This window comes from Megachile rotundata, chromosome 2 (genome assembly GCF_050947335.1).
Source record: "Megachile rotundata isolate GNS110a chromosome 2, iyMegRotu1, whole genome shotgun sequence".
NCBI classification, from domain to species: Eukaryota; Metazoa; Arthropoda; class Insecta; order Hymenoptera; family Megachilidae; genus Megachile; species Megachile rotundata.
In genome coordinates this window covers 3,556,744-3,581,320 of record NC_134984.1, presented here as the reverse complement: position 1 = coordinate 3,581,320, position 24,577 = coordinate 3,556,744, and the positions used below count along the sequence as shown (strand labels likewise).

At 28.1% G+C, this 24,577-nt stretch overlaps 1 protein-coding gene across 7 annotated transcripts; it reads left to right on the top strand.

The window, feature by feature from the left end:
* The first annotated feature begins 3,278 nt into the window (after positions 1-3,278).
* Positions 3,279-18,449, top strand: Usp7 (Ubiquitin-specific protease 7). Of its 7 annotated transcripts, none has more exons than XR_001097203.2 (19): positions 3,279-4,168; positions 4,833-4,931; positions 6,210-6,482; positions 6,568-6,686; positions 6,911-7,045; positions 7,958-8,152; positions 8,300-8,471; positions 8,815-9,007; positions 10,448-10,601; positions 10,837-11,031; positions 13,544-13,765; positions 14,046-14,340; positions 15,256-15,475; positions 15,551-15,718; positions 15,987-16,491; positions 16,581-16,652; positions 16,714-16,813; positions 16,929-17,217; positions 17,314-18,449. XR_001097203.2 is itself a non-coding variant. In XM_012295188.2 (19 exons), exons 2-19 carry the CDS (start codon positions 4,075-4,077, stop codon positions 17,051-17,053), a joined length of 3,336 nt encoding a protein of 1,111 aa, XP_012150578.1. In that variant the 5' UTR covers positions 3,279-3,708; positions 4,001-4,074; the 3' UTR covers positions 17,054-18,449. The 7 variants fall into 7 exon arrangements, 6 of the variants coding, with proteins under 6 accessions (XP_012150578.1, XP_076398291.1, XP_012150579.1 ...); XM_012295188.2 differs by having other exon boundaries at positions 3,279-3,708; positions 4,001-4,168; positions 16,929-18,449; XM_076542176.1 differs by having other exon boundaries at positions 16,720-16,813; positions 16,950-18,449.
* Positions 18,450-24,577: the final 6,128 nt, after the last annotated feature.

The following is a 24,577-nucleotide window of genomic DNA, read 5'->3' as shown; positions in this document are numbered from 1 at the left end:
TACTGTCACCAGTACGCACCCATAACGCGAATCAAATAGGATATCTGATTCGAACAGCATATTTTTATAGAGGCACCTTTGGACCTTCAAATTCTTTTTTTAAATAAGTTAGTGTAAAAAATGTAATATAATACAATTTCCAGAATATTACGTATAGAAATCAGTCGTGCACCGAACGGAAGGTATAAAGAATAAAATTTACGTATAACTTCAACGACAATAATATTTTTTCCATAAGCGAAATTAAAAATTCCAATTTTTCCGTATTTTGTCTTTTGACCTATAGTTTACATATGTGAAATTTGATTAAAATAGTACAAAGTTTTATTAAAAAAATTTGCAAAATGTTAATTTTTTACATATTTTTTAAACAAATAAATCTTTCAAAAATCCACTTACGCCATATTATTGGCCTTCTAAAACAGAAAAATTTGCACTTTTAATTTTTTGTCTAGGCCTAATAGTTCCTGAGATATTCGAGAAAATATGTTTTGCAACCCCAACTTTAGGGGCCATTTTCTCCCCTTCAGCATGGATGATGGCCGATAAAAAAAAAATACGTGTCAAATATTTTTTTACGTTCTATATCATACTCAAAGTGCATAAAAATCGGCGATTGTCGATTGGGTAATATCCCTTGTTAGTTGATAGTTTCCAGGCTCGTAATGTCGACGAGTTTGTTTTTCCCGAAAATACAAAGTGGGGATACATTCCCAATAAAACTTTCGGGAAAGCCTGAAGACAGCGCATTATGTTAGAGACGTGTTTGAGAGAACGCGAAGAGAGAAATCCGACGATAATATTATTTGTTAAAACAAGTTCTGTGTATATTGTAGCCATCCTTACATTACAGAGAATATATGTTTTGTCTATTCGTATCCAAGTTGTTGTAATTAAAAGCCACAAAATCTATTAAATAGTAAAAACTATTCACCTAAGGAGATGTAAAGACTCTAAGATAATATATTGCCAATAAAACATTCACCAAGCAGAAGTAAAGACAAACATTGTCTGAAAGAAAATGCAAAGTTATTTCAATATTATTTTATTTTAATAATTTGTTAGTCATTTTGATTTGATGAATATGAAATTACAAAATTATATATTTTTAAAAGTGTTTGTGAATTGCAATTGCTGTATGATATAGTGAAATAAATAAGTATTAAAGATACAAATTTCCACAATGAATTATGTGAATATGGTTTCACTATCTAAAAGTATTTAATATACATTTATTTTTTTAATGTTAAAGAAAAAAACAGAACTAGAAAAACTATTTTACTTTTAATTTTATGGTACCAAATGTATTAAATGCATATTCAAAAGAATTTATAGTAATAGTGAAAATATCAGTGGTTTATTTTCAATCAATGAAAGTAATGATCACAATACAACATTGATTGACATTATTGAAAAATTAAAGTAATTATAATTCATAAAACTTTAAATAAATATTCTTGATAGAATTTGCTATTGCTAGTTAATAAAAATAAATACATTATTTTAAAACATAGCAATTTTCGTTATTTACATTAAAATAAATCATATCAACCTACTTTTTAGAGCACATCAATTGATTTAATACAAGATACGTTTTTAAAACCTACAAAAAGTGAATGTTCAAAACTGTTGCTCAGTAGTCTTTACTTTGGTATAATAGATTTATAAATATTAATAAAAATGTCTTTTAAATTACTCTTTTTTTAGGCACTAATATATTGGAAATGATATTCATACAGAAAATAATTTTTCAAAAAGTGTGAAAAATATATTAATATAGTTCTTAAAAAAATGTTTATCCTAAATGAAATTTAAGTACTTATAAAAAAGAAATGAACAATCGCATATAAATTCAGAAGCGTACCACTTGTTAAGAGAGCATACACATATGTTCCATATTTGCACTACTAACATTTTAAAATTAGGATTCTCTGATCGATATTTAAATAAAACATTTGAAGATTTTCATGGTTCTTTAACATTATAAAAAAGAATATGAATTTTAAAAGCAATAAAAGAATTACTCATGAAAAAATTACCAAAGGAACACCAATTGTTAAATACCAAAAGAAGTAGTAAAGTGTTTTGTATGTACAAAGATTTACATCCCCTTATACTATATTAATAAAAATACTAATATAATATTAATGTTAAGTATTAACAAACGAAATTATAAAAATATTTTGAAATTTGTGTTTTAACATATGGGAATAAAACATTTTTATATTGATAATGATATGTATTCAGTTATTTTTGAATTAAGTTTAATCTTTTGAATTTTAACGAATAATTAAATACGCTTCATAATTAAAAAACAGCAATTAAAACTATTTTCAAGAATTATTACTTCTAATAATTTTTCTAACTAATTAATTAATTAAAATGTCAAGCGGTTTACCAATTACAAAGAGGTACGATATTGTATATTGCTTTCTTTTTAGTAATATAAACTTTATAGATCATACGCACACTAAGAAAAAATAAAGAAACAGTGATAATGATAAATATTTAGAATATCAAAAACATGGTACCCAATTTTGTTAATATTACACACTATGTCACTACGAACAAACTACGTCTAAAAAGTAGAATGTATTTATAAGGAACATGCATTACACTTTAGTGTCACGATTGTACAAGTGCATTCGCATTGCCATAGATTACCAAGTACATAGAAAGTATTAGTATACCGTGGTATTAGTTTGTCAGATTTGTAACCCTCCCCACCAACTGATATATGACAGCCATTAGCTATATTAGTCAGGATATACCGGTTCTCGTCCGATGACTTTTTGTACTGCAAAAGATGGCATGGAAAAACATCAGCTCTTTCTGCCCAATAGAAAATTCAAAATCATTGAACCAAAAGTATGAATATACGCAGAGAGAACATACTTATGTCATCTAGTTACTGTATTCTGTTGTACAATAGATTGTATCTTATGAAAATTTGTTTCATGCGAATTAGACATAATGCGCATTAACACTGAAGCAGTTGGAGTATTAAAGTGATTGGTGGTGACCTCTTCATTTTCGTCGCCATTTTCCTTACAGAACACAAATTATTTTCGTATTCTTAATATCTTAGATGCACTTAATATTTAAAAAATATTGTTTGTTTCAGTTTATGTATCTTATATCAAAATAAGATTTTTAATTTTTAAGTTTTACAACTGTCATATGTCTATTTCTTATGTGTGATTGTTTGTATTTCCCGCGGTAGTGTATTGAAATGTACGACTTAGTATGCTATCTAAAAAGTTATGAAAACTTCGTGATCTGTACAAATTGCATGGAGATCAGTTCAGACCAGCGGTAGAACAGTATGATCCGTCGCCATTTTGTTTATTTTCGCGTAAAAGAGATTTAAGGAAGCATCTGAGCAGATCTTTTTGCCTTTGTCCGTGAAAAGATCAGCTGAATGTATTGATAGTTACGTTAGAAGGTTGGAAGAATAAAATTCACAAAAAAAATTATTTGTATAGTGCGTTATTGACAGTTTGAAGAAAAGACTAAGATCTAAATTCCAAAAATACGAAATTTGTAAGAAATACGCAACACTCACAACTATAAACGTGCCGGTACCGCGGTACGGAAAACGTTTCTCGGATCGGTTAGGAAAAAGTGAAGAAATAAAAAGTGGAAAGTGTAAGCGAGATAGGTGCTATAAGAGTGAGAAAAGAAAGTCGTGACGACAAGAAGAGAAACGTAAGAATTACGAAGATATCATCCAAGGGTGGAATATATACTGTGGGCGTCCCCCGAAAAAGCGGGGTCATTGCAAGCAAATATTAGTCGTCATCGTGTGGTGAAACGACATCCTTATTAAGTCGTTCTAGTGATTATAATTCAACCATAATTAGAATCGAACAATTCCTGCAATCGAATTTTCTTGAACAATAATCGTTTGTCTTTAGTGAAAATAACCAGTATATTGAACAACAGCATTCGATTTTCATTAAAAATTCGTTTGTGATTGCACCAATTAAATTAATTTCAGAAGTAACCTCGACGGCGAAAGCCGCCTACGAGGTTCCCGGCACAATCAAAACGACCATCAATATCGGTATTGCAATGAACCACGTTAACGATCAGGAGAACCTTAAACAGCTCAACCTGGCACCAGTTCAGGTTAATGAAGTTGAAGAAATGGATACACAAGAAGGAGGTATAGTTAATTTTTACTTTGTTTGTTTAGTCGAATTTTAAATTGACTTAAACGCGTTTACATTCTCATTTTGAAATTTATGAAAATATATTTAACTTTGTGTATTATTACAGGTGTTTTATTATAAATTTTGTGCACGTATATACCTTTTAAAAGTGCATGCAGTTATATATATGCAAGTTTTTATTTGTAATAAAACAAAGTGCTTGTGTGTGTTGTATATATATATTAGTAAAAATATTTAATATTTGGAAAAGTTCAGTCAATTAATCAATACATATACAGAAATTTGAATATATCTAATTATGTCTTTCATTTGATAGAAATACTCATTTGTTTTTGATGTCATAATAAGGAATTAGAATATGACATAGTATTTTTCATTATTTGCATAAATTATTATATGAGTATTTTTGTACATCATTTACTACAAGATTATTATTAAGCAATAAGTAAATTGTATAATTCTTTGTTATAGATAAAAAAATATTTTTAAGGTAGATGTATATTTGACTTGAAGTAATAATTATGTGCAAGTAATGTCATCTTTCCTTTTCAAGTCACTATTAAATTTTTTAATAAAACTAGCGCATCTTTTTAAAAAAGTTATTATTACGCTTAAATGATATTGTTGCACACATTTTAACAAAGTTAAATCTTTTAGAAACACCAAATGATGGTGGAGGTGATGGTAATGATACCAGTCCTATGAATGGAGAATCAGAAGTAGCTTGTATAGTTCAAGATCAGGAAATGGAAGAAGGTAAAAAGAACATTTTTGTTTTGTTTTTATGATAATTATACAAAATATACTTTTTTTACTATTGATACTTTTCCTTTTGTAAAATATATATAATATAAAATGAAATATTTTAATTTCAATATAAAAAGTTTGTATTGTGTTAAAAAATTAATATATATGGATTCTTGAGCCAAAGCATGTTAAGTATATGTTTTATAAAAAATCACATTTTAAATGTTTTCTACATCAAGCTTTTTTACTTTTTATGATAACGAAAACTATTTTGTTCTCAGCTATTTAGTCCTCAGGTTAGGATAATGTCAAACTTAATACTTGTTTCAAAATATATGTTAGAATCATATAACACAATATCTAGAATCATGATATTAATTTTTTAATCAGACATTATGCGTTAACTCCTTATCACATCTATCTATTCATTTCATTTATTGTCTATTACAAGCATGCAAGAGTTTTCTTTCTATCTAACATTACTCACTTAAGAAGTTAAGCAAAAAAAAAAAAAAAATACAAAATTAGAACTAAACAGTACTAAATCAATTTATATCCAATATTGGCTCACTAAGATATTAAACTCATTGTTCAAAGCCAGATAGTACCAATTTCATATTATCATAGCAGTATATTATTACATATTAAAACAATAAAATGATATATTTTGAATTTGCGTTCAATAAATCATATATATATATATATATATATATATATATATATATATATATATATATTTCTTTGTTTTTTCATTCTTAATTTGCTATTTTTTAAAATATAAAAAGAGTGATTTAGTACACTTCAGCGTACTAACTTCTGGGTTCCAGATATGTTATCATAACTAATGCTTTTAAAATATATGTTAAAATGTTATTTAGCATAAATGATATAAATTTCTTTACAATAACTTGATCCTTAAATTATTGATGATTGTATATTAGAAGGTAAGTACTTGTAGTAAGTGATATAATTTACCATTTAATCGAACTTTATGTTACTCCTATTATGATATTGAAACTTATAATTTACCATTACTTGGGACATGAAATAAAATAATATCTTAATAATATGAAATAAAATTTAAATGATATGCATAAAGAAAATATATCTATTATAGATAGTCACAATTTTTATATGTATGTTTAATGTACATACTTATGTCTAAACAAGTAAATAAAATTTTCTTAAGTAGATATTTAGCTATATTATATCATTTAAAAAACTTACCTATAATATAAATTTTGATGTAATAGACAATGATATTTTAGTACTAATTTCTCTTTGTAGATGAAGCAAGGTCAGAAGCCACATTTCGCTACACGGTGGAAAACCTTTCAAAGATGAAGGAAACACAACTGTCTCCTCCATGTTATATACGTAATCTGCCATGGAAAATAATGGTAATGCCAAGGACGAGTCAAACTCAAGATAGAACTCCTCAAAAGTCACTTGGATTTTTTCTGCAATGTAATGGAGAAAGTGAATCAACATGGAGTTGTTATGCAGTTGCAGATCTTCGACTACTTTCTTGCAAAGAAGGCCAGGAACCATTTAACAGAAGTTAGTACATTAATGTTTATTTCCAATAAAATCTTGCTTTTCATTTATATTTAAATGAATTTAATTACATAAATTGTTATTTTAGGGATTCAACATCTGTTTTACAGTAAAGAAAATGATTGGGGATTTAGTCATTTTATGACATGGCAGGATGTTTTGGATCCTGATAAAGGTTTTATCAAAGATGATTCTATTACACTTGAGGTTAGTGTAATGTAATTGTTTATATATTCAAAACGTTAATATAACAATAATATTTCCTAGACAAATTTTATGTAAGAATTTAAACATCATTTATCGCTTAATTTTGTATTTCTTTAATAAATCGAATTTTGTTAAATATAAAAATTAATTCATTATTTTTTACATATATATATAGTGAATATCTAGATAGAAGTAAATATTGTATTTATATTTTGAAATAATAGGTTCATGTAATGGCTGATGCTCCGCACGGTGTTAGCTGGGACAGCAAAAAGCATACAGGATTTGTTGGATTAAAAAATCAAGGTGCTACATGTTACATGAATTCCTTACTTCAAACTTTGTATTTTACTAATCAGGTAAATTTTAATATCATATATTTATATTATATGTTAAACAATTTCAGTAATTTTTAATAATGTTAACCCTTTTAATTCACATTATGTTTTTTACCATTCTGTCTACACACAGATTAGTGTAAATTAGCATCTTCTTTTATTGATAATTTGAAGTGCATTAGTATTAATGTTTTGTTCATAGATAGCTTAGAATATGAATACAATAGACAATCATAGACATTTTTATATAATAGGTAATCAAGTATATTTCGTTGGTGAACAAATATTCTTTGGTTTTTCAGTTGTTTGAAAAAAAAGGGTAATATACAATTTTTAGTTTTGAGAAAAATAAATAATTTAAAATGCTTTTTCAATCGTTATAAAAGGTTTTAAATAGTTAGATTATTATTTATGTTGTTAAAAATTGAGGTTTATTCAGGATCAAAAAATATCAAACCTACATGTTAAATGAAAAATGGAATGTAAGGTAAATATATATTTTACATGTCAATTAATTACATACAATCAGTTTTACCCATGTTTCAATCATTTTGCATTCATTAATCTTTCTATGTATCACATCCTGGGTTATACTAGCCTAAAGATTACTTTTCATATTTTGTAATTTGGTTCCTGTCAGCATAAAGTAATATAACAAGGGATTTGTAGAGGGGGCAAATAATTTTTCTTTCTCCAAAATTCTCCTTCTGAATGCTAAATTTATTTTGAATGATTTGGATTATGCTAAACTCACTGTGACTTGAGAGGGTTACTGATGACACAGTTAACTATAATAATAACGATGTATACATAAAACGTTATATTAAGTGAATTTAAGTCTATTTTACTGTATTTTTGGATTTTAAAGTTAGTTAAGGTGATTTTCAATTTTATAATTATAGTATAAATAGTACATATATATCTTTCTTTTAGTTGCGCAAAGCAGTCTATAAAATGCCAACAGAAAGTGATGATTCTAGCAAAAGTGTTGCTTTGGCGTTACAGAGGGTTTTTCATGAATTACAGTTTTCTGATAAACCAGTCGGTACAAAAAAATTAACCAAAAGTTTTGGTTGGGAAACACTGGATTCTTTCATGCAACACGATGTACAAGAATTTTTACGAGTGGTAAGTAAATGTAATATTAATATTAGTTAAAAATTAATTAACATTAATTTGTATTGCTCTAACAATTTCTTGGAATTTAATAAAACTTATTTTTTATTATTATATCGAAATTAATGTTTGTTTATTGTTTATTAATAATAACTTTAGCTTTTAGATAAACTGGAAAGTAAAATGAAAGGAACATGTGTTGAAGGTACAGTGCCAAAATTATTTGAAGGAAAAATGGTATCATTTATCAAATGTAAAAACATTGATTACAAGTCAACTAGGGTTGAGACTTTCTATGACATACAATTAAATATAAAAGGCAAAAAAAATAGTAAGTCTTTAAAAATACATTTTTTAACAGTGTTACAGTAGTGTCCGGTGAAACATCAAAACTCCTTTTGGTTAAATATTCTTCACTGTCCTTACTAATTGTTTAAACTACATTAATAGAGTAGGTCTAAAAGGGCCAATGTCAAATATAAGTGTTTCACCCACCTTTGTCATATTTAATCACTTCGATTCTTAAAAATCCACTTATACAGATAAACGTCCAAATATATTCCCAAATTGCAGACGTTTACCGGACACTATTGTATTTTTGACTGAAATAAAAGTTACAAACGTATTATTATATATGAATTTCGTGTACTAAATAAAAACTAATTATAATTTAGTTTATGAGTCTTTTAATGACTATGTAAGTACTGAAAGTCTGGACGGTGATAATAAATATGATGCGGGAGAACATGGATTACAAGAAGCAGAGAAAGGTGTTATCTTTTCATCGTTTCCACCAGTTCTACATTTACATTTAATGCGATTTCAATATGATCCAGTTACAGATTGTTCTGTCAAATTTAATGATAGGTAAGTGATATTATAACAAAGTGATATTAATACGTTCACAATTCAAAGTCTAAATTACTTTAGGTTTATTAATTTATGTACCTTAAAATTACTAAAAACTTGAACGAATTTTACATATTTATAGATGAAATATTCCTATTAGTTGAGAAACTATCTAGAGACGTAGGTAGGATATTCTCAGCTTTTGTATCATAAGATTATATACAAAGAACGAATCACTTGTACTGCGAAAAAAGTATAAGTTTGCTTGGTGTAATTATATTAGTAATATTATCTTTTATTTTATTTCAATAATTTGTACATTTACTGTGAATTCTGATTGAGTAAAAAATTTAATATAAAATGTTATTGTATAATTTGTTAATTACATCTTTTCCATCTCTTTTCAAAACTTCTAATTTTAGCTTTTAGCTCAATTATATAAATTTAATAATTTAGTATTTATTAATGTGCTAAGTATCGTGTACTTTACTTATGACTCTTACAGTAAAATATAGCGGTACTATAATATAATTTGTAGACTAGTGGTAGTCTACTTTTAAGTCTACTTTTAAGTCTACTTTTAAGTAGACTACCATTAGAAAATCCTAGATGTATATTTTTTCTATTTTACTTGAGTAAGAAACTGTCTTCAAACAATTTTCAAGGCAAAAGACTATCAGTTCTGCAATTTGAAGGCATTGCTGTAAATACATTATATCTAATAGACTTTTATTGTAATTTACATTGTGTAACTAAAATTTCATTTTGACACCATAGCAAGTTATATAAAATCATTCCGATGTTGAATATATTGAATCACTATTTAAGTACTTGTTTTATACCAAATGGTATGGCTAATTTTTTATGCATTACGCAAATATGTAATATTTTAGTCTGTTTTCTATGCAATTATTGTTCACATCATTTACGATCCAATTCATCTTTGTATACAATTTTTCAATATTTTTTTAAACTGGTAATAATTAAAGACATTAATAAAAATATAAGGGTAAAATAGTGTTTTTCAATTATGTCACTGTTTTCTATCTTGCAATCTACATTGTAATGTTAATGAATTTCAATTTTTCAATATGTGTATTTTAATCATCATTTAACGTATATATATGATAAATTAATATTTAGAAGTTTTTATATATTACAAATATCGATTATAATACCTATTCACATTGCTACCATATACGCGAATAAATTATAATTTGATATAAACTAATAAATTACTCTTTCCTGCATTGCATTAGTATAGCTTTTGAGATATTAAAACAACATATTGTTACCATCATTTATATTGATTAGTTTAAACATTCATATATTTCATTGTATTAATTTTATCATTCATCATGTGTGAGTTGTAGAGTTGTGAACGTGTTAATTCATTCTACTAATTATCTGTTATACAACTCTTCATTTTTAAAAGAATGAATTATATTTTTCATAAAGGTTTGAATTTTATGAAAAAATAAGTCTTGGCAAATATTTACAAAACAAAGAAGCAACTAGTGCCGATTATACATTACATGCAGTCTTAGTTCACAGTGGAGATAATCATGGTGGACATTATGTTGTATTTATCAATCCAGCCGGCGATGGAAAAGTATGTACAATTTTTATGCTAGTATATCAAACATATATAATTGGTATTCTTATTTGTATGATACAATTTACATTATACATAATATTTCATAAGTTAAACATTTTATAAAAACTATTTTCACGTTTTAATTTTACGAACATAATTATTAATCAAGTAATTTAATCTTATTATTGTATAATATTGAATGACAAATCTATTTAATGCTTTTAATTATATGTATTTAATTCCGAAACAGTGGTGCAAATTCGATGATGATGTCGTGTCAAGATGTACAAAACAGGAAGCCATTGAACATAATTACGGTGGTCAAGATGAGGATATGTCTATAGCTGTCAAACATTGTACAAACGCCTACATGTTGGTGTATATAAGGGACTCTGAGTTGGAAAATGTTTTGCAAGAAGTCAAGGAAGAGGATATACCTCAAGAGGTCAGAAACGTCCTACAAAGAGAGCTTTCCCAGGAGTTGAGCGACCTTGAACGTGACAAAGACGCGACTGACTCGATTAAAGACTCACATACAGAGACTACGACCCTTCGTCCATGCACACAAAATCCTCGAAATCCAAATCTCTATATACATGATTTTTAAGGAACTGGAAAAAGTTGTAAATTATTTAAATTCTTTTCCCACTAAAGTTCCCATTTTTTAAATATGTTCGGAGCTAATTAGCTCCCGTGAAATCACCAAATTCATAACACGTTGCAAAGATGAAATGAGTTGAATAAAATAGGAACGTATTAAATAGATTTAATATTTTGGATATATGAATTAATCAGAAAATAAGATTTATAAATTAAATTTAATAAATTAATATTTTTTTTAGGATGTACACACACACACACATACACACACGTGTGCGTGTATGTACATACACGCACATGTCTGTGTGCAAAGATTTGTTATAAAGTTTTTCTGCATATTTTTTAATAATCAAAAAATTTATAGCGTTATCAGCTAACTGCTGTTATATCACCAAATGTTAATATTGCAATCATTGTGTCCATTTTTCAATACGTCACGTATCTAATATGTCACACTATAATTTTAAAGTGTTACGCGCATATTATTTTACTGACATTTATTATTTTTGAAAGAAACATCCGATTATGTCAACTTCTTATTATCAACAATGATAATGTTCATATACTAACATGTTTTATTCTGATATAATGAATATTTAATCTAAAATTTATCGTAGTTATCTAAAATATATCATAGATTTTTAATAGTTTCTGTCATAGAAGTTTTTTTCTATTCTACTAAAAATATATTTGTTTTTGACAGAGGATTTTTTTGTATGGACGATTGAGTCGTATAAGAATAAAATTTTTGCTAGTAAAATCTTTTTTGGGGGGATTTAAAAAAATCACATCGATCACATATTGGTTGACTGAAAGTTCTGTAGTTATAACTAATGTACGCGTTACACTTCAGGTACATACTATGAGAGAAAGTTACAATTGGGTTGGCATAAAATTTGATTATTATGCTATTATGATGAGCCTTAGAATCTTTTGGAATGTTTATTGTAATAAATATTGTATAATATTATACCTTAAACAAATAATTGTATTGTAGTATTTTAAAGCTTTTGGTAAGAAATGCACAGACATATCGCAGAATAGAGGAAAATGTGTGAATAATTATAAGAAGAATAGGAACAGGAAGGTCTTTTTAGTTAATAGTAACATTATTATTGAAAATCTGATTTGAAACATGAGCTTTATCTCATGAAGTTGATAATGTTAAAGAAAAAAGAAAGGAAATATGAACAACAAGTAGGCTTTATTAATGTCAGCTTCTTCCTTCACACGTCTTCTACGATGTATTTGTTACTTAATGATCGTTTAGTGAGTGAGATGAAATGTGATTTACTCTATCAAATCAGTGATTTTAATGAATCGATACTAAAGTAACGTTAATAATAAAATTAGGATATTAAACCTTGTAATAAGGTCTGAAATAATTGAGTCGTTAATACATTATATTTTGTCAATGTTAATAATCAGTATGACCATCAACAGATGCTACCTATTTATTTGTTGTTATATACTAATAAACAGAAAAAGTCAATGCTACATGAACAAAATCAATACTAGTATTATAAAATACCTATATATACTTAAAATTAATATTTAAATAAGAAAAAATTGTTGAATGCTAGAGAATTTAAAAAATGAGAATTGACATTAAAAAAAATTGGTTATATTTTTGATTTATAGTTATTAAGAATATAGTTACAGTTTTATTTAAAATAATCGTATAACAGCAATTCAGACTGTAAAGCATCTCCACACTACTATGGTTATACATTACATTTCTATTATTATTTGGCTTAAATGATGGTATTTTATATATTTAAAAGAAATATTTGCGGTACGCAAGTATGATAATTCTGAATTTAAAATAGTTATTAGAATGATATAATGATTTTAATATATAATATACATTTTATATATTCATATGCATAGATACCTATAACAGTGATTAAATTACAACTTTGATATATGGTAGAAACAACCATATTGAAAAGATTATAATGCAAAATTTGATAAAAGCAATGTATTACTACTAGCAGATTAAAATTTTATTTCTGTTTATAAATTGTTTAATATTTTCAGAATTTATATATTGTTTTATACTTATTTATATAAACCCAATGTTTATTATTACATGAAACCATCATTTATAGCTGAATAATTTTTATCGTGTAATTGTTTGACTTAGTAGTCTGTATTGCGGCAGATGAACAAAATTAAAATTATATAAAAGAGCAACCAAAATTCATTCTTTTGATGTTTCGAATTCTATTTTCTCGAATCTCAAGAGTATGATACTAGTACACTGCTTTTCTAAAAGTTTAAATTTTAGAAGACAGATGAGGAAAAATTATCAATGAGATGAACTTATATGGATAATTTTAATTTTGTTGGTCTAGCTGGTGGAGAGGCTGCAAGAGGAGAAGAGGCTGGAACAAATACGGAGAAAGGAAAGAACAGAAGCATACTTGTATATAACCGTCAACGTCCTTCTCGAGGATAATTTTGACGGTCACCAAGGAAATGACTTATATGATCCGGAGCATGCTTTGTATCGTGTATTTCGCGTACGTAAGCAGTGTGCCTTACACGAATTTCTCAAATTGCTGAGTGATAGCTTGGTAAGTGTATTATACAACTTTTTATGCTGTATTTTTCTAGTGATATTAGCCTAAAATGTCATGTTTATGTCGATACATATGTATACTTCAAATTGTTTAATATCAAATATTAGTGTGATTTTATATAGTATGTGCTGTTAATTGGGTTTGTTTCATTGTTGTGATTATCTACAGACACGGTAGGTGATTGCAAACACAATATTTAAATGAATCACTTATTTTATTTTAAATAATTGTAATATAGAGTTTATGTAACTAATTTTTTGGTATTTTTCTACAGAAATATCCAATAGAGCAAATTCGTTTATGGCCACTGAATGTACGTTCAAATCAGACCTGTAGACCAATGCCAATTGAATTAGAAACCGATCTTCCGAAATCTATTTATCAATGTGCAGAAAATCCAAATGTTTGGAATGTATTTGTTGAACTTGTTCCTCCAGATTCCGATCTAACAGCATTACCACCTTTTGATAAAGATACAGATGTATTGTTGTTTTTTAAGTTATATGATCCCAAAAATAAAAAAATTCACTACTGTGGACATCACTACATGCCTGTCACGGCTAAAGTCCGTAAGTTTCTTCTTAAATAACTTAATAATGCTAGCACTAAAATGATATTTTCAGTTTTATTTATTTTTTTTTATTGTATCTGGAACTATAATATCAGAGATTAAAAATTCAATGCATTTTATTTATATTCTTTTTTGTGATGGTAGATCACACTGTCTTACAATTATTTTACAAGGGAAACGTATGAACCGTGAAACATAGATTTTGTTGAAATTTTGCATAGTTGTAAAAGAAATAAAAAAAAATTATTACATAGAAGAATAATATGATGAACCTCATTACAGGAAGACAAAAATTCCTATTTAATGTTTTTGCAACATGAATTTGACCATTGGAATTATACAAAATTAGTAATCCATTATAACCAATTGGAGAAGTATTAGTACTTGTGAATATAAATAACAATTTTAAAACTTGTAGTCATTTTATATGCCACTACTTTTATAGCCACTTGTGTGCTACTTTATTATTTCATCTTTGATTTTGATTACAGAGGTTAAAAAATTAGTACTTTAAAAGTTTAAAAGAAAAAGAATAAGTTATTTGATTAAATTTTTGATAAATTGAACTGATTTCATTTATTTTTATCAACTGCTTTTTAAATTCAATTTTATTCTTCTTGGGAGTTAAAAATATTCGATTTCTTTATCAAGTTTATAAAAAGTAAAATCAAGAAATGCATACATTAGCTCCAAATTTCAAATTCACAACTTTGGATTTATAAAAGTACCGCTTTTCCTCCAGGCTATAGTGGATTTCTAGCTTTGCATCACTCGAATGGGTGCATACACTATTACAAAAACTTAAAATGTGGACTTTTCTTATTATACAATTATTAGCAGGATATTTCTAGTTTTTTACTTCTTGCAATTCTTGTAACAGTGAAAATAATTTCTATGTATCATATTTGTGCAGAGGACCTTATACCGATTTTAAATGAGAGAGCTGGATTTCCACCAGATACTGAACTAGCCCTTTATGAAGAAATCAAGCCAAATTTGGTTGAAAAGATTGACAGCTTAACAGAACCATTAGAAAAAGTCCTTGAAGAATTGATGGATGGCGATATTATTGTTTTTCAGAAAGAAGGGGATAATCAAATATATGAGCTTCCAACGTGTAGAGAATATTTCAAGTAAATTATAAAAGTATTTACAAGAATTTATATATTACATAGAAGACTTTAAACGCACATTGCATTGTATTTCAGAGATTTATTCCATAGAGTAGACATAACATTTTGTGATAAAACAATTCCAAATGACCCTGGTTTCGCTATGGAACTTTCATTAAGAATGACATATGATCAGATGGCACGAGCTGTAGCACAAAGGCTTGGTACAGATCCATATCTTCTACAATTCTTTAAATGCCAGAGGTAGTAATATATAATTGTATCTAATGTTAGAAAATTATACAGGATGTTAAAAAACATATAGAAATTTAATGTATACAAATTCCTTATATTAGACGAAATCGGTTAAACTTTTTTGTAATTTATAATTTTCTTTAACTAATGATTAAATTTTATGAACACAATTTTAAAAATCCGTTACATAAATCATAAATGCAGTTAATATTTTTGAGTCATCTTATATAGATATTGTGTTTATTTAAATGAAATAAACCGTTCATATTATTTATAGTTATAAAGATTCGCCTGGCCATCCATTAAAGTGTACATTTGAAGGATCACTTAAAGATTTGGTTTCCTACTGTAAATCAAAAACAAAAAAATTGTATTATCAACAACTTAGTATTAGAGTGAATGAGCTTGAAAATAAAAAGCAGTTTAAATGCATATGGGTTGGCCCGTCTCTTAAAGAAGAAAAAGAAATTATTCTTTATCCTAATAAGGATGGAACAGTAGCTACATTGCTCGAAGAAGCTAAGAAACAAGTTGAGTTAGCAGAAAATGGTTCTGGAAAGTTAAGGCTAATAGAAATTAATTGTAATAAAGTTTCACATGGCCCAAGAGAGGAAGTATTCTTGGATAACTTAAATCCATCTGGTACTAAATTATACAGAATAGAAGAAATTCCAAATGACGAGTTAAATTTGGCAGCGGATGAAATGTTGGTTCCTGTTGCACATTTTCATAAAGATGTTTTTTCAACATTTGGTATTCCCTTTTTCTTTAAAATTAAACATGTAAGTATAATTAAACAATCAGTAAAATTTGTCCAAAAATATATTTACAATGTATATTATTAGTATTATTGTTATGTGTGCATTTAAAGGGTGAACCTTTCCCAAAGATGAAGGAAAGACTATTGAAGAAACTAGGTGTGCAAGAAAAAGAATTCGAAAAGGTAGGCATCCTAATTTAATTTTATTTGATATTTTATGAGAATTCATAAAAAAACTTTGAAGTTTAAGTTCGCGGTGGTGTCAATGGGAAAACCACATTTTATTATGGATTCACCAGATTATTGCATGGACCTTGAAGATTTTCGTTTTCATCCAAGTCAGTGTAAGTATATTGAAAAACATCAGCAAACGTTAGAAAATGTTGAAATTTATTTAATTAATTCATAATTTCATACTATAAATTTTGAATGGACGCTGATGAAGAATAAATTTTGTAGTTTATGCACTTTCAAACGCAGGCGCAACGCCACATATACCTTGGCTAGGCCTAGAACATGTCAACAAAGCGCCAAAGCGCTCTCGTATCAACTACCTCGAAAAGGCTATTAAAATTTACAATTAAATTTTCAACGTATGAAGAAAAATAAAATTAGGCAGCCATTCATATAATTTACACGACTCTATAGTAAAAAAACTATGTTTTACATGCGGTGATTGAAAATGCGTTTATTCGGTTGTCCAACCAAATAATGCGCAATTTCAACGTTATGGTCATGTTAATGAAAGGTAAATCTACGCTTTGTATACGATGGATTGAGAAATTGTACTGATCATGTAATGATATTTTATGCATCATGGAAGTTCTCCCTTTCGAATCGACAGGGATTTTATGTAATGGCCGGATCGATGATACAACATCGATACCATTATGCTTCAACAACAATGGATTACACACTTCTATCAGTGAAACCAATTTTTGTATTCATAAATATTTTGCCTCTCGTTGACAAGCAATTTGATTAATGCTATTGAGAATAAGGCATGTGACTCTTACAAGAGCAATAATTTATTTATCAAACACATTTTACTCTAAAACTGTATAATTGCAACTGCAAAATGAAGAAAGCTTTCGTGTGGAGAAACAAAAAGGTATTTATACATGTAATATAATACTACTTTCTAGAAAGATTCTTTTAAAATTTTACCTTTGATCCTGCCACGTAAAATCTTTGTAACTGATGTAATAAGACCCAAAGAAACACTATGTAATGTTTTGTGTAATGTAATACTTAAAGTGTCATTATTAGAACAAAATTATTCACATGCTCCTGTTTTGTATTATACTAAAGAAGTTTGAAATGCAGACTTACAGTTACCTTGTAATCTTATATTTTGCATATTAAGGTAATTTTTGGCGAAAAAATAAACGTTAATAATTTGTTTATGGTATCGTTTCTTGTAAAATGCATCTCTGTACATGAAAATGTAGTTATCATATCCTTGATTGAAGAGAAATGTAATCAGAGTATGATATTGTTATATAAAAAATTACTATAAAGCATCTATATAATTTATAAGTGAAATTTCACAGTTGCTTTTTAAACACCTCTGACTTCTTATATTTCAGTATCCTTTCTTTTCAAAATTTTCATTAAAACAAAAGAAACAAGACTCATATATGATAAACAATGAATTGATTGTGTTTTGAATATAAAATTATGTGATAAATATTTAGAAACAAAATATAGTTTATGCTATGTACGGTAAAAGGGAGAAACTATTTGGACATAAACGATTTCATTTTATATTATTATTTTAAGGTACATGCAAGTTAAGTTTTGTTTTCTAAACGAAATCATATATTTTTCCCTCGTTATTTGATAATGTATTTCGAATCGTATTCATTAATTTTTAATAGAAGGGTCAGTGACCTACAGTCGGCGGGTCAAATCCGCCTATCTTTTGTTTTTGTATAGTCCGTGAAAGTTAATCTTGTCAATAAATGATTTTTGAAAACATTCTGTATTTTATAAGTATCTGTTAGGTTTCGTAGATGTTATATTTCCAAAATAGACTTTTCAGGCATGATTTTTATGTTTAATGACATAAAAGTATCGCAAAATAGCACTTTTAACACATTAGTTTGAAGCTTAAAGTTTACTGAAATAAACCACATAAATGCTTCATTAAAAATCTCAACATAAAATGGCTAGTTACCAATTATAGAAAACAGTGGCAAATTATGAAGAATAGAGCATAACATAAATTGACATACAAGTACATATTTCAGCATGGGACAAATCTATATCAATTTAAAGCTTAAATGAAAACGTATTTGATAAAAAAGACTATGTAATATGTTTATTTGTATGCTTCATAAAAATTGACCACTTGCTAAAGTCTGACCGTGTATTAGGTCCTAATATACCTATTAAACAACTAGTTTCGAAACGTCGAGTTTGACAGGATATAAAAGTAGGTACCGTAAAATAACTTTTGTATTATGTCAATTTGCAGCATGAAGTTCAATAAAAATGATTGTATAGGCATTTTATTAATGTTTTGAATACAAAATGTTTGATTGCCAGTTGTAAAATACAACGGTCAGTTTCAGAATCTTTAAAGTTTAACACAATTTGATAACATAAAATGTCGTAAACCCACACGTACATGATATTTATTTGAAATATAATATTCATTGAAAAGAACTATTTAAACCTTTCGTTAACTGTTAGATGTCTAAAATGTGTAGTCAGGATCCCTTACGTTTGAATATTTAGTTGTAACTTTTTTTGCGAGCAGATTCATGATTTTACTTCTAGCTATTCGTTAATTATTATTTGAGGTTATAACTTGCATAAATTCTTCATGATTTTATTTTTAACGTTCGAAATTTCACTAAAATAAAATAAGGAAACTCTTAAAATCGTGATCGTTCCGTGTTCACAAAAATAATAAACAATAGTAATTAGTAAATTTATCCTTTTTCAGCAATTCTTTTCTTTCACGTTTTCAATTTCTCGAAATAATATTTATCTTATTCTTTCCTTTGTCACAAAATTTAATTTTTTTCGTTTTCAAAACTTGATCTATTTATTCCTTACTATTGACCCAAATTATATTAATATTAAAGAAAATGTAATAAAAATGTTCAACATAGGTCTCGATATTAATTGAAATACTTTGAATACATTTAGATGGGTAAATTTAAAGAGATAGTCATAAGGAATCATAATTGCTCCACTTCTTTATCCTGATTTGTGGTACTTTGTAATAGTAGGTTTGTTTTTTTTAATATAAAATTATTGAGTGATAGATACTACGTAATATATGACGCGATCAACGGGATAGTTTTCTGGCAATTAGCCAGTTCGTATAAAGGGGTAAAACCACTCTAGAATTTTCAAAAAATCGATTTTTTTTTGGCCTTAAACGAAAACAAATTTTAAAAGATTCAATTATCAATTTTGCCGCAGCTTCTCAGAGCGCGCACCGAGTATTTATGCACCGTGTTGTGATTCATCGCTTTTGTATTACTTTTACCATTTAAAATAATAAGTTGACCTGTTACCTACAAAATAAACGGAAGCAACGGAAACATCGACTTGGTTAGCCACATGTATAGTGCAGGCACTGCAGATTAGAGGTAAACAGAAAATTCAAGGATTAAAATGTTCATAAAACTTTAAACGCGTTTCTCTCGAAACCGCTTTCTTCATACTGGGAGGACTGATTTCTCAGTGACTATTGCATGGATTGAATTGAAATTTTTACAGTAACTTCACAACAATATTGTCTTTGGAAGTACGTAGCCGTTTTTTGATTGAGTGCAAACTTTTTTTTTTATAAACAATTCAATGCTCATTTTTCATACAAAAAATCGATTCATTTCTTAAAAAAAAAAAAAAAACGCATAACTTCTACAAAAATTGATTAATCAAAAAAGCCTTACGTACTTCAAAAGTTAATTGTATACAGATTAAAAATTTGTTTGATTTTTCGTTCCACGACTCACACATGGCGAGAAATACGTTCTCCCATGGCGGTATTTTTACAAAAGCTGTTTCCATCGATGGGCTCAGTCGCCCCCATTTTGTACGAAAATGATAATAAAAAAATTCTTTTTTATACTTCAATATATGTTAAATAAACCCTCGGAAAAGAAATTCTTTTCTGTTTGTCGTACTTCCAAAATAAATTGTCAAATTTAGGTCTTTTTTCTGGCTTTAGAGTGGTTTTAACCCCCAGAGGGACTTACGAAAACTTTCTTACAAGGAATGACACGGAGGTGTCCCCTTCCGATTTTGATGAAACTTAGTACGTTTGTTAGGTGACCCCAACACCACCCCCTGAAATTATGCCCACCAGTAGCCCAACACCCTGCATGGTATAGTGGTTTCTTATCTGATGCATAGCAAAATTCTTCGGGATTTTCAAAATGAGATAGTCTTGACCATATATATCTACTTTTATACCAAGAATATCTAATGAAATTTTCAATTCATAGTGAAGAAAACTGATTATGAACAAATGATTATTGTTTTAGAATGCTGTCTCGTGTGTGGAGATTAATGTCATAGTGTGATAAGAATACTATTATTGCCGCGATTATGTTGCCTAATTTATTCAATCTATTCATTATTTAATAAAATTGGCATATAGAATATTTATGTACTTTGACAATACGTGTTTTGTAATACAAATTTAATAAAATTAACAGTTATGTGTGACGCAAATATAATTATTTCTCATTTACGCTTATAAATAACGTTAACTGATAGTGCAATATCGTCCGGCATGATTCAGTTCAATATCGTACGGCGCGACACCGGGTGCGCACGTGTAATGTTTATAATAAAAATCTGAGGAATTATAGAAGGCAATATCGTATACACATATACCAATGGATTTGTAATAAAATGCTCTACACTTTTTGTCATTATGCAAATTTGAATAAATTGTAAAATAAGGTTATGAAAAATTTTCAAGGTAATGAAAAATCCTGTAATTATACGCAATAAACCATACAACTTTTCTATTAGAAGTTTTAATGTATGTATTTCGTTTGGTTTTCGAGGTAGCCAAAGCGGGTCGAAACTTTAAGGAGTCGTTTCACCCCTTGAACCCGCGTCTCAGTCGATAAAAAAATATGTGTCCTTTATTTTTACCTACTTAACAAACGTACGAAGTTTTATCAAAGTCGAAATATTTCCTTACTTCTCCTTGTTAGTAATTTTCAACAGACTACAACCGTCAAATTGATATAAGGTAGGTGCAAGCAATTCTGCCGGTATCTTCAGTATTTCTAAAGAGAGGAAACTTCAACTTACATCGTTTTATACAGACATTGTAACGTATTAGTAAGTAATAAGCATTTTTATAAGACATAAAGAGGTCAATTATCATTGATCTCTTTTACAGGATCAGTTATTTATTATTTTAAATGAACACTATTGCCTTACTTATTTGTCTTGGATTCACTGTGTAATAAATATTAAAATTTCTTTTCCGCATATCAATTTTTCTGATAACTAGTTTTCTAATTGTTGTTTTACTACTATATATTAATCAATTATTGATTCAACACATACTTAAGCAGATCTTATCATATTTGGTAATTTATTAACATTAAATTGTTCATATTTTGTTGGATATAATTTTTTGTAAAGTATGATATAGTTATATATTGCAATGGATATTGTGTGTAAATTCGTTGCTTTGTAACCTTTTGTTATTTTTGTTCCAGAAGAACACAAAATCTAATTTATGTTAAGCATTAGCTAAAAGTTTAAACTATATGATATATTGGAAACTGTCACTAAATAGCTTTTTTAAAAAAATTCAACCCTGGTAACATTAGTAGGATGTGCGGCTATCTTATAATGGTATTAATTTATAGTACTTTTATGTGATTAAATTGTATCAAACATTGATGTTTTGAAATCGGACATTTCATATTACAAGAGCAGGGGATATTATAGAAATTTTTCATATCTTGATTTACGATGGACCGTATTTTTCAAAATCCCAAAAATGATACACAGTTACACTTTTGTAGTTCTAAATTTTCAACATTATAAAGTGCTAAATTTGGAAATTTCAGAGTCCCAAAGTTTCACAATTAAAAAATTGTATAGTTCCACAATTCTAAAATTTCAAAGTTCCAAATTACTGAAGCATCAATATTTCAAAACCCAAAATTTCATTTTAAAAAATAGAATTTTATTTGAATTTTTTTGTTTTTGTTACGTTCCGAATAGGAATATTTTTCAAAATTTCCTTTGAGACTTCTCACCGACCGAACATGTATCGATAATGCATATTGCATTCTGGGAACACCCTGATCGAACGCCAGTAACAGTCTTTAATGTTATTAGATAGACTATTTTCTGGCGACTAAACTAAGATTGTTAATATCGCACATTCCTTCCTTACAATCAACGTGGTCCCATGGCCAAATTCTTAGATCGTTTTACTTCTGCGAACCGCCAAACATAAATGAAATTCGCACTCGTGTGGTCCGATATGTAACACCGAGCGTTCTGGAATGTTCCTCAAGGATTCGCGACGCAATATAGAATTGCAATAGAAATTGTCCTCGTAACATTACAATTATTATATAAATTGTCCATAATATTTCATTATACCGTTATTGTAAGTACTTATACGTCAATCAGTCCTACAATGTAGTTGCAGTATCGAGCGCAATTAATTTTAATAATTGTAAAGATGAAATAGATAATGTTTGATTCTAAATTTTTATAATATGTGCAGATTAACATTTTATACTGTACTGGTTATGCATGTAAAAATTATTCAAAGTTAATTAGCAGTCCATAACTCAAGAGTAAAGGAAAGAACTATATAGAAAGAGAGAAAGATAAGAGCTGGACAAGGGAGGAAACGAATCACGGACCCTTACGCATTGACCTCGTAGCCTAATTCGTTAGGCGCATCTCAATGCAACGTAAACAATTTCGGACTAGGCCCACTCTGGTCTTCTCCGAGAGGTCCAAGTTGCGACACTCTTCGGTGTATAATCGCGAGGTGCGTGTTGGGAGTCCGTGAGGTGGTGTAGAGACGAGTTTGCTTTTGAGTTTGTGAAAATGCAAAAATCGGACAAAGACTCTGGCTTCACGTTAAACTTTCGCGTTAAATAATCACGATAAATTTTCAATTCAATTATTATTTTATTTTTTTCCCCACTCAATTATATTTCGTTTTAATTTTAAAGTATTATATAGTTTCATTTTTATAGTTTATTTGAATTTCGCAATAGGTCAGTTTCAAAGTTCTCATTGGTGGAGTGTTTAAATGCGTATGTGTTCTTCCTCCAGGAACCGGGCATAGCTGATAAATCACATTTTATAAGGGAGTTGATTAATTGTAAATTCGTTCAAGTACAAACATTTCGGTGAGTTGTTTCCTTTATTCTTCCAGCTATTTTATGAATTTTCCAGCAAGTATATCCAGTAGTTAATTATTTAACTTTGGGATCTCCCTTACTAGATAATCTTTTTATTTTGTATTTGAGAAATTGCTTGTCCTTCAAACCTTTGAATTGCGCATCTCGGGTATTTACAATATTTCTGTTCTGTTCAAAATTTAACCTTTGTAATTCATATTATATTTCACACGTTACCATTCTAATCATTTCATATTTTACAAAATATAATCTTTTGTATATTTTAATTATTTTGAATTACATTTCTTTTATTGCCTCTTTCTTATCCCATAAACCTCGCGATCTTGTGAAAGGGCCCGTATGGGGCTAGCGTATCTTCGAATCCACAAAACATTAAGTCCCGTTGACAATTAATTTTGCTAGGGCATACAACTTCGCGGCTTTATATGCGCGCTTCCCGCACGTAACATTTTTAATAAGGTATGCAATACAGGAGCATTATAATCTTCCAAAGCGTATAATTGAATAAAATGGTCAAATATTCTTCCTACAATCAAATGAAACTTGCAATAGGTTATTCGATAGCGTATAAAACAAGATATCTCACGCTAAGTATATCTAATCCTTTAGCTCAACCGAGAGTGTAGTAACAGGTAGAAATCGAAATCTTAGTCTTTGCTCTATTTTTTCTATTTAATGACGTAAAAAAATTATGAAACATTGGACTCAGTAGCGCTAGAA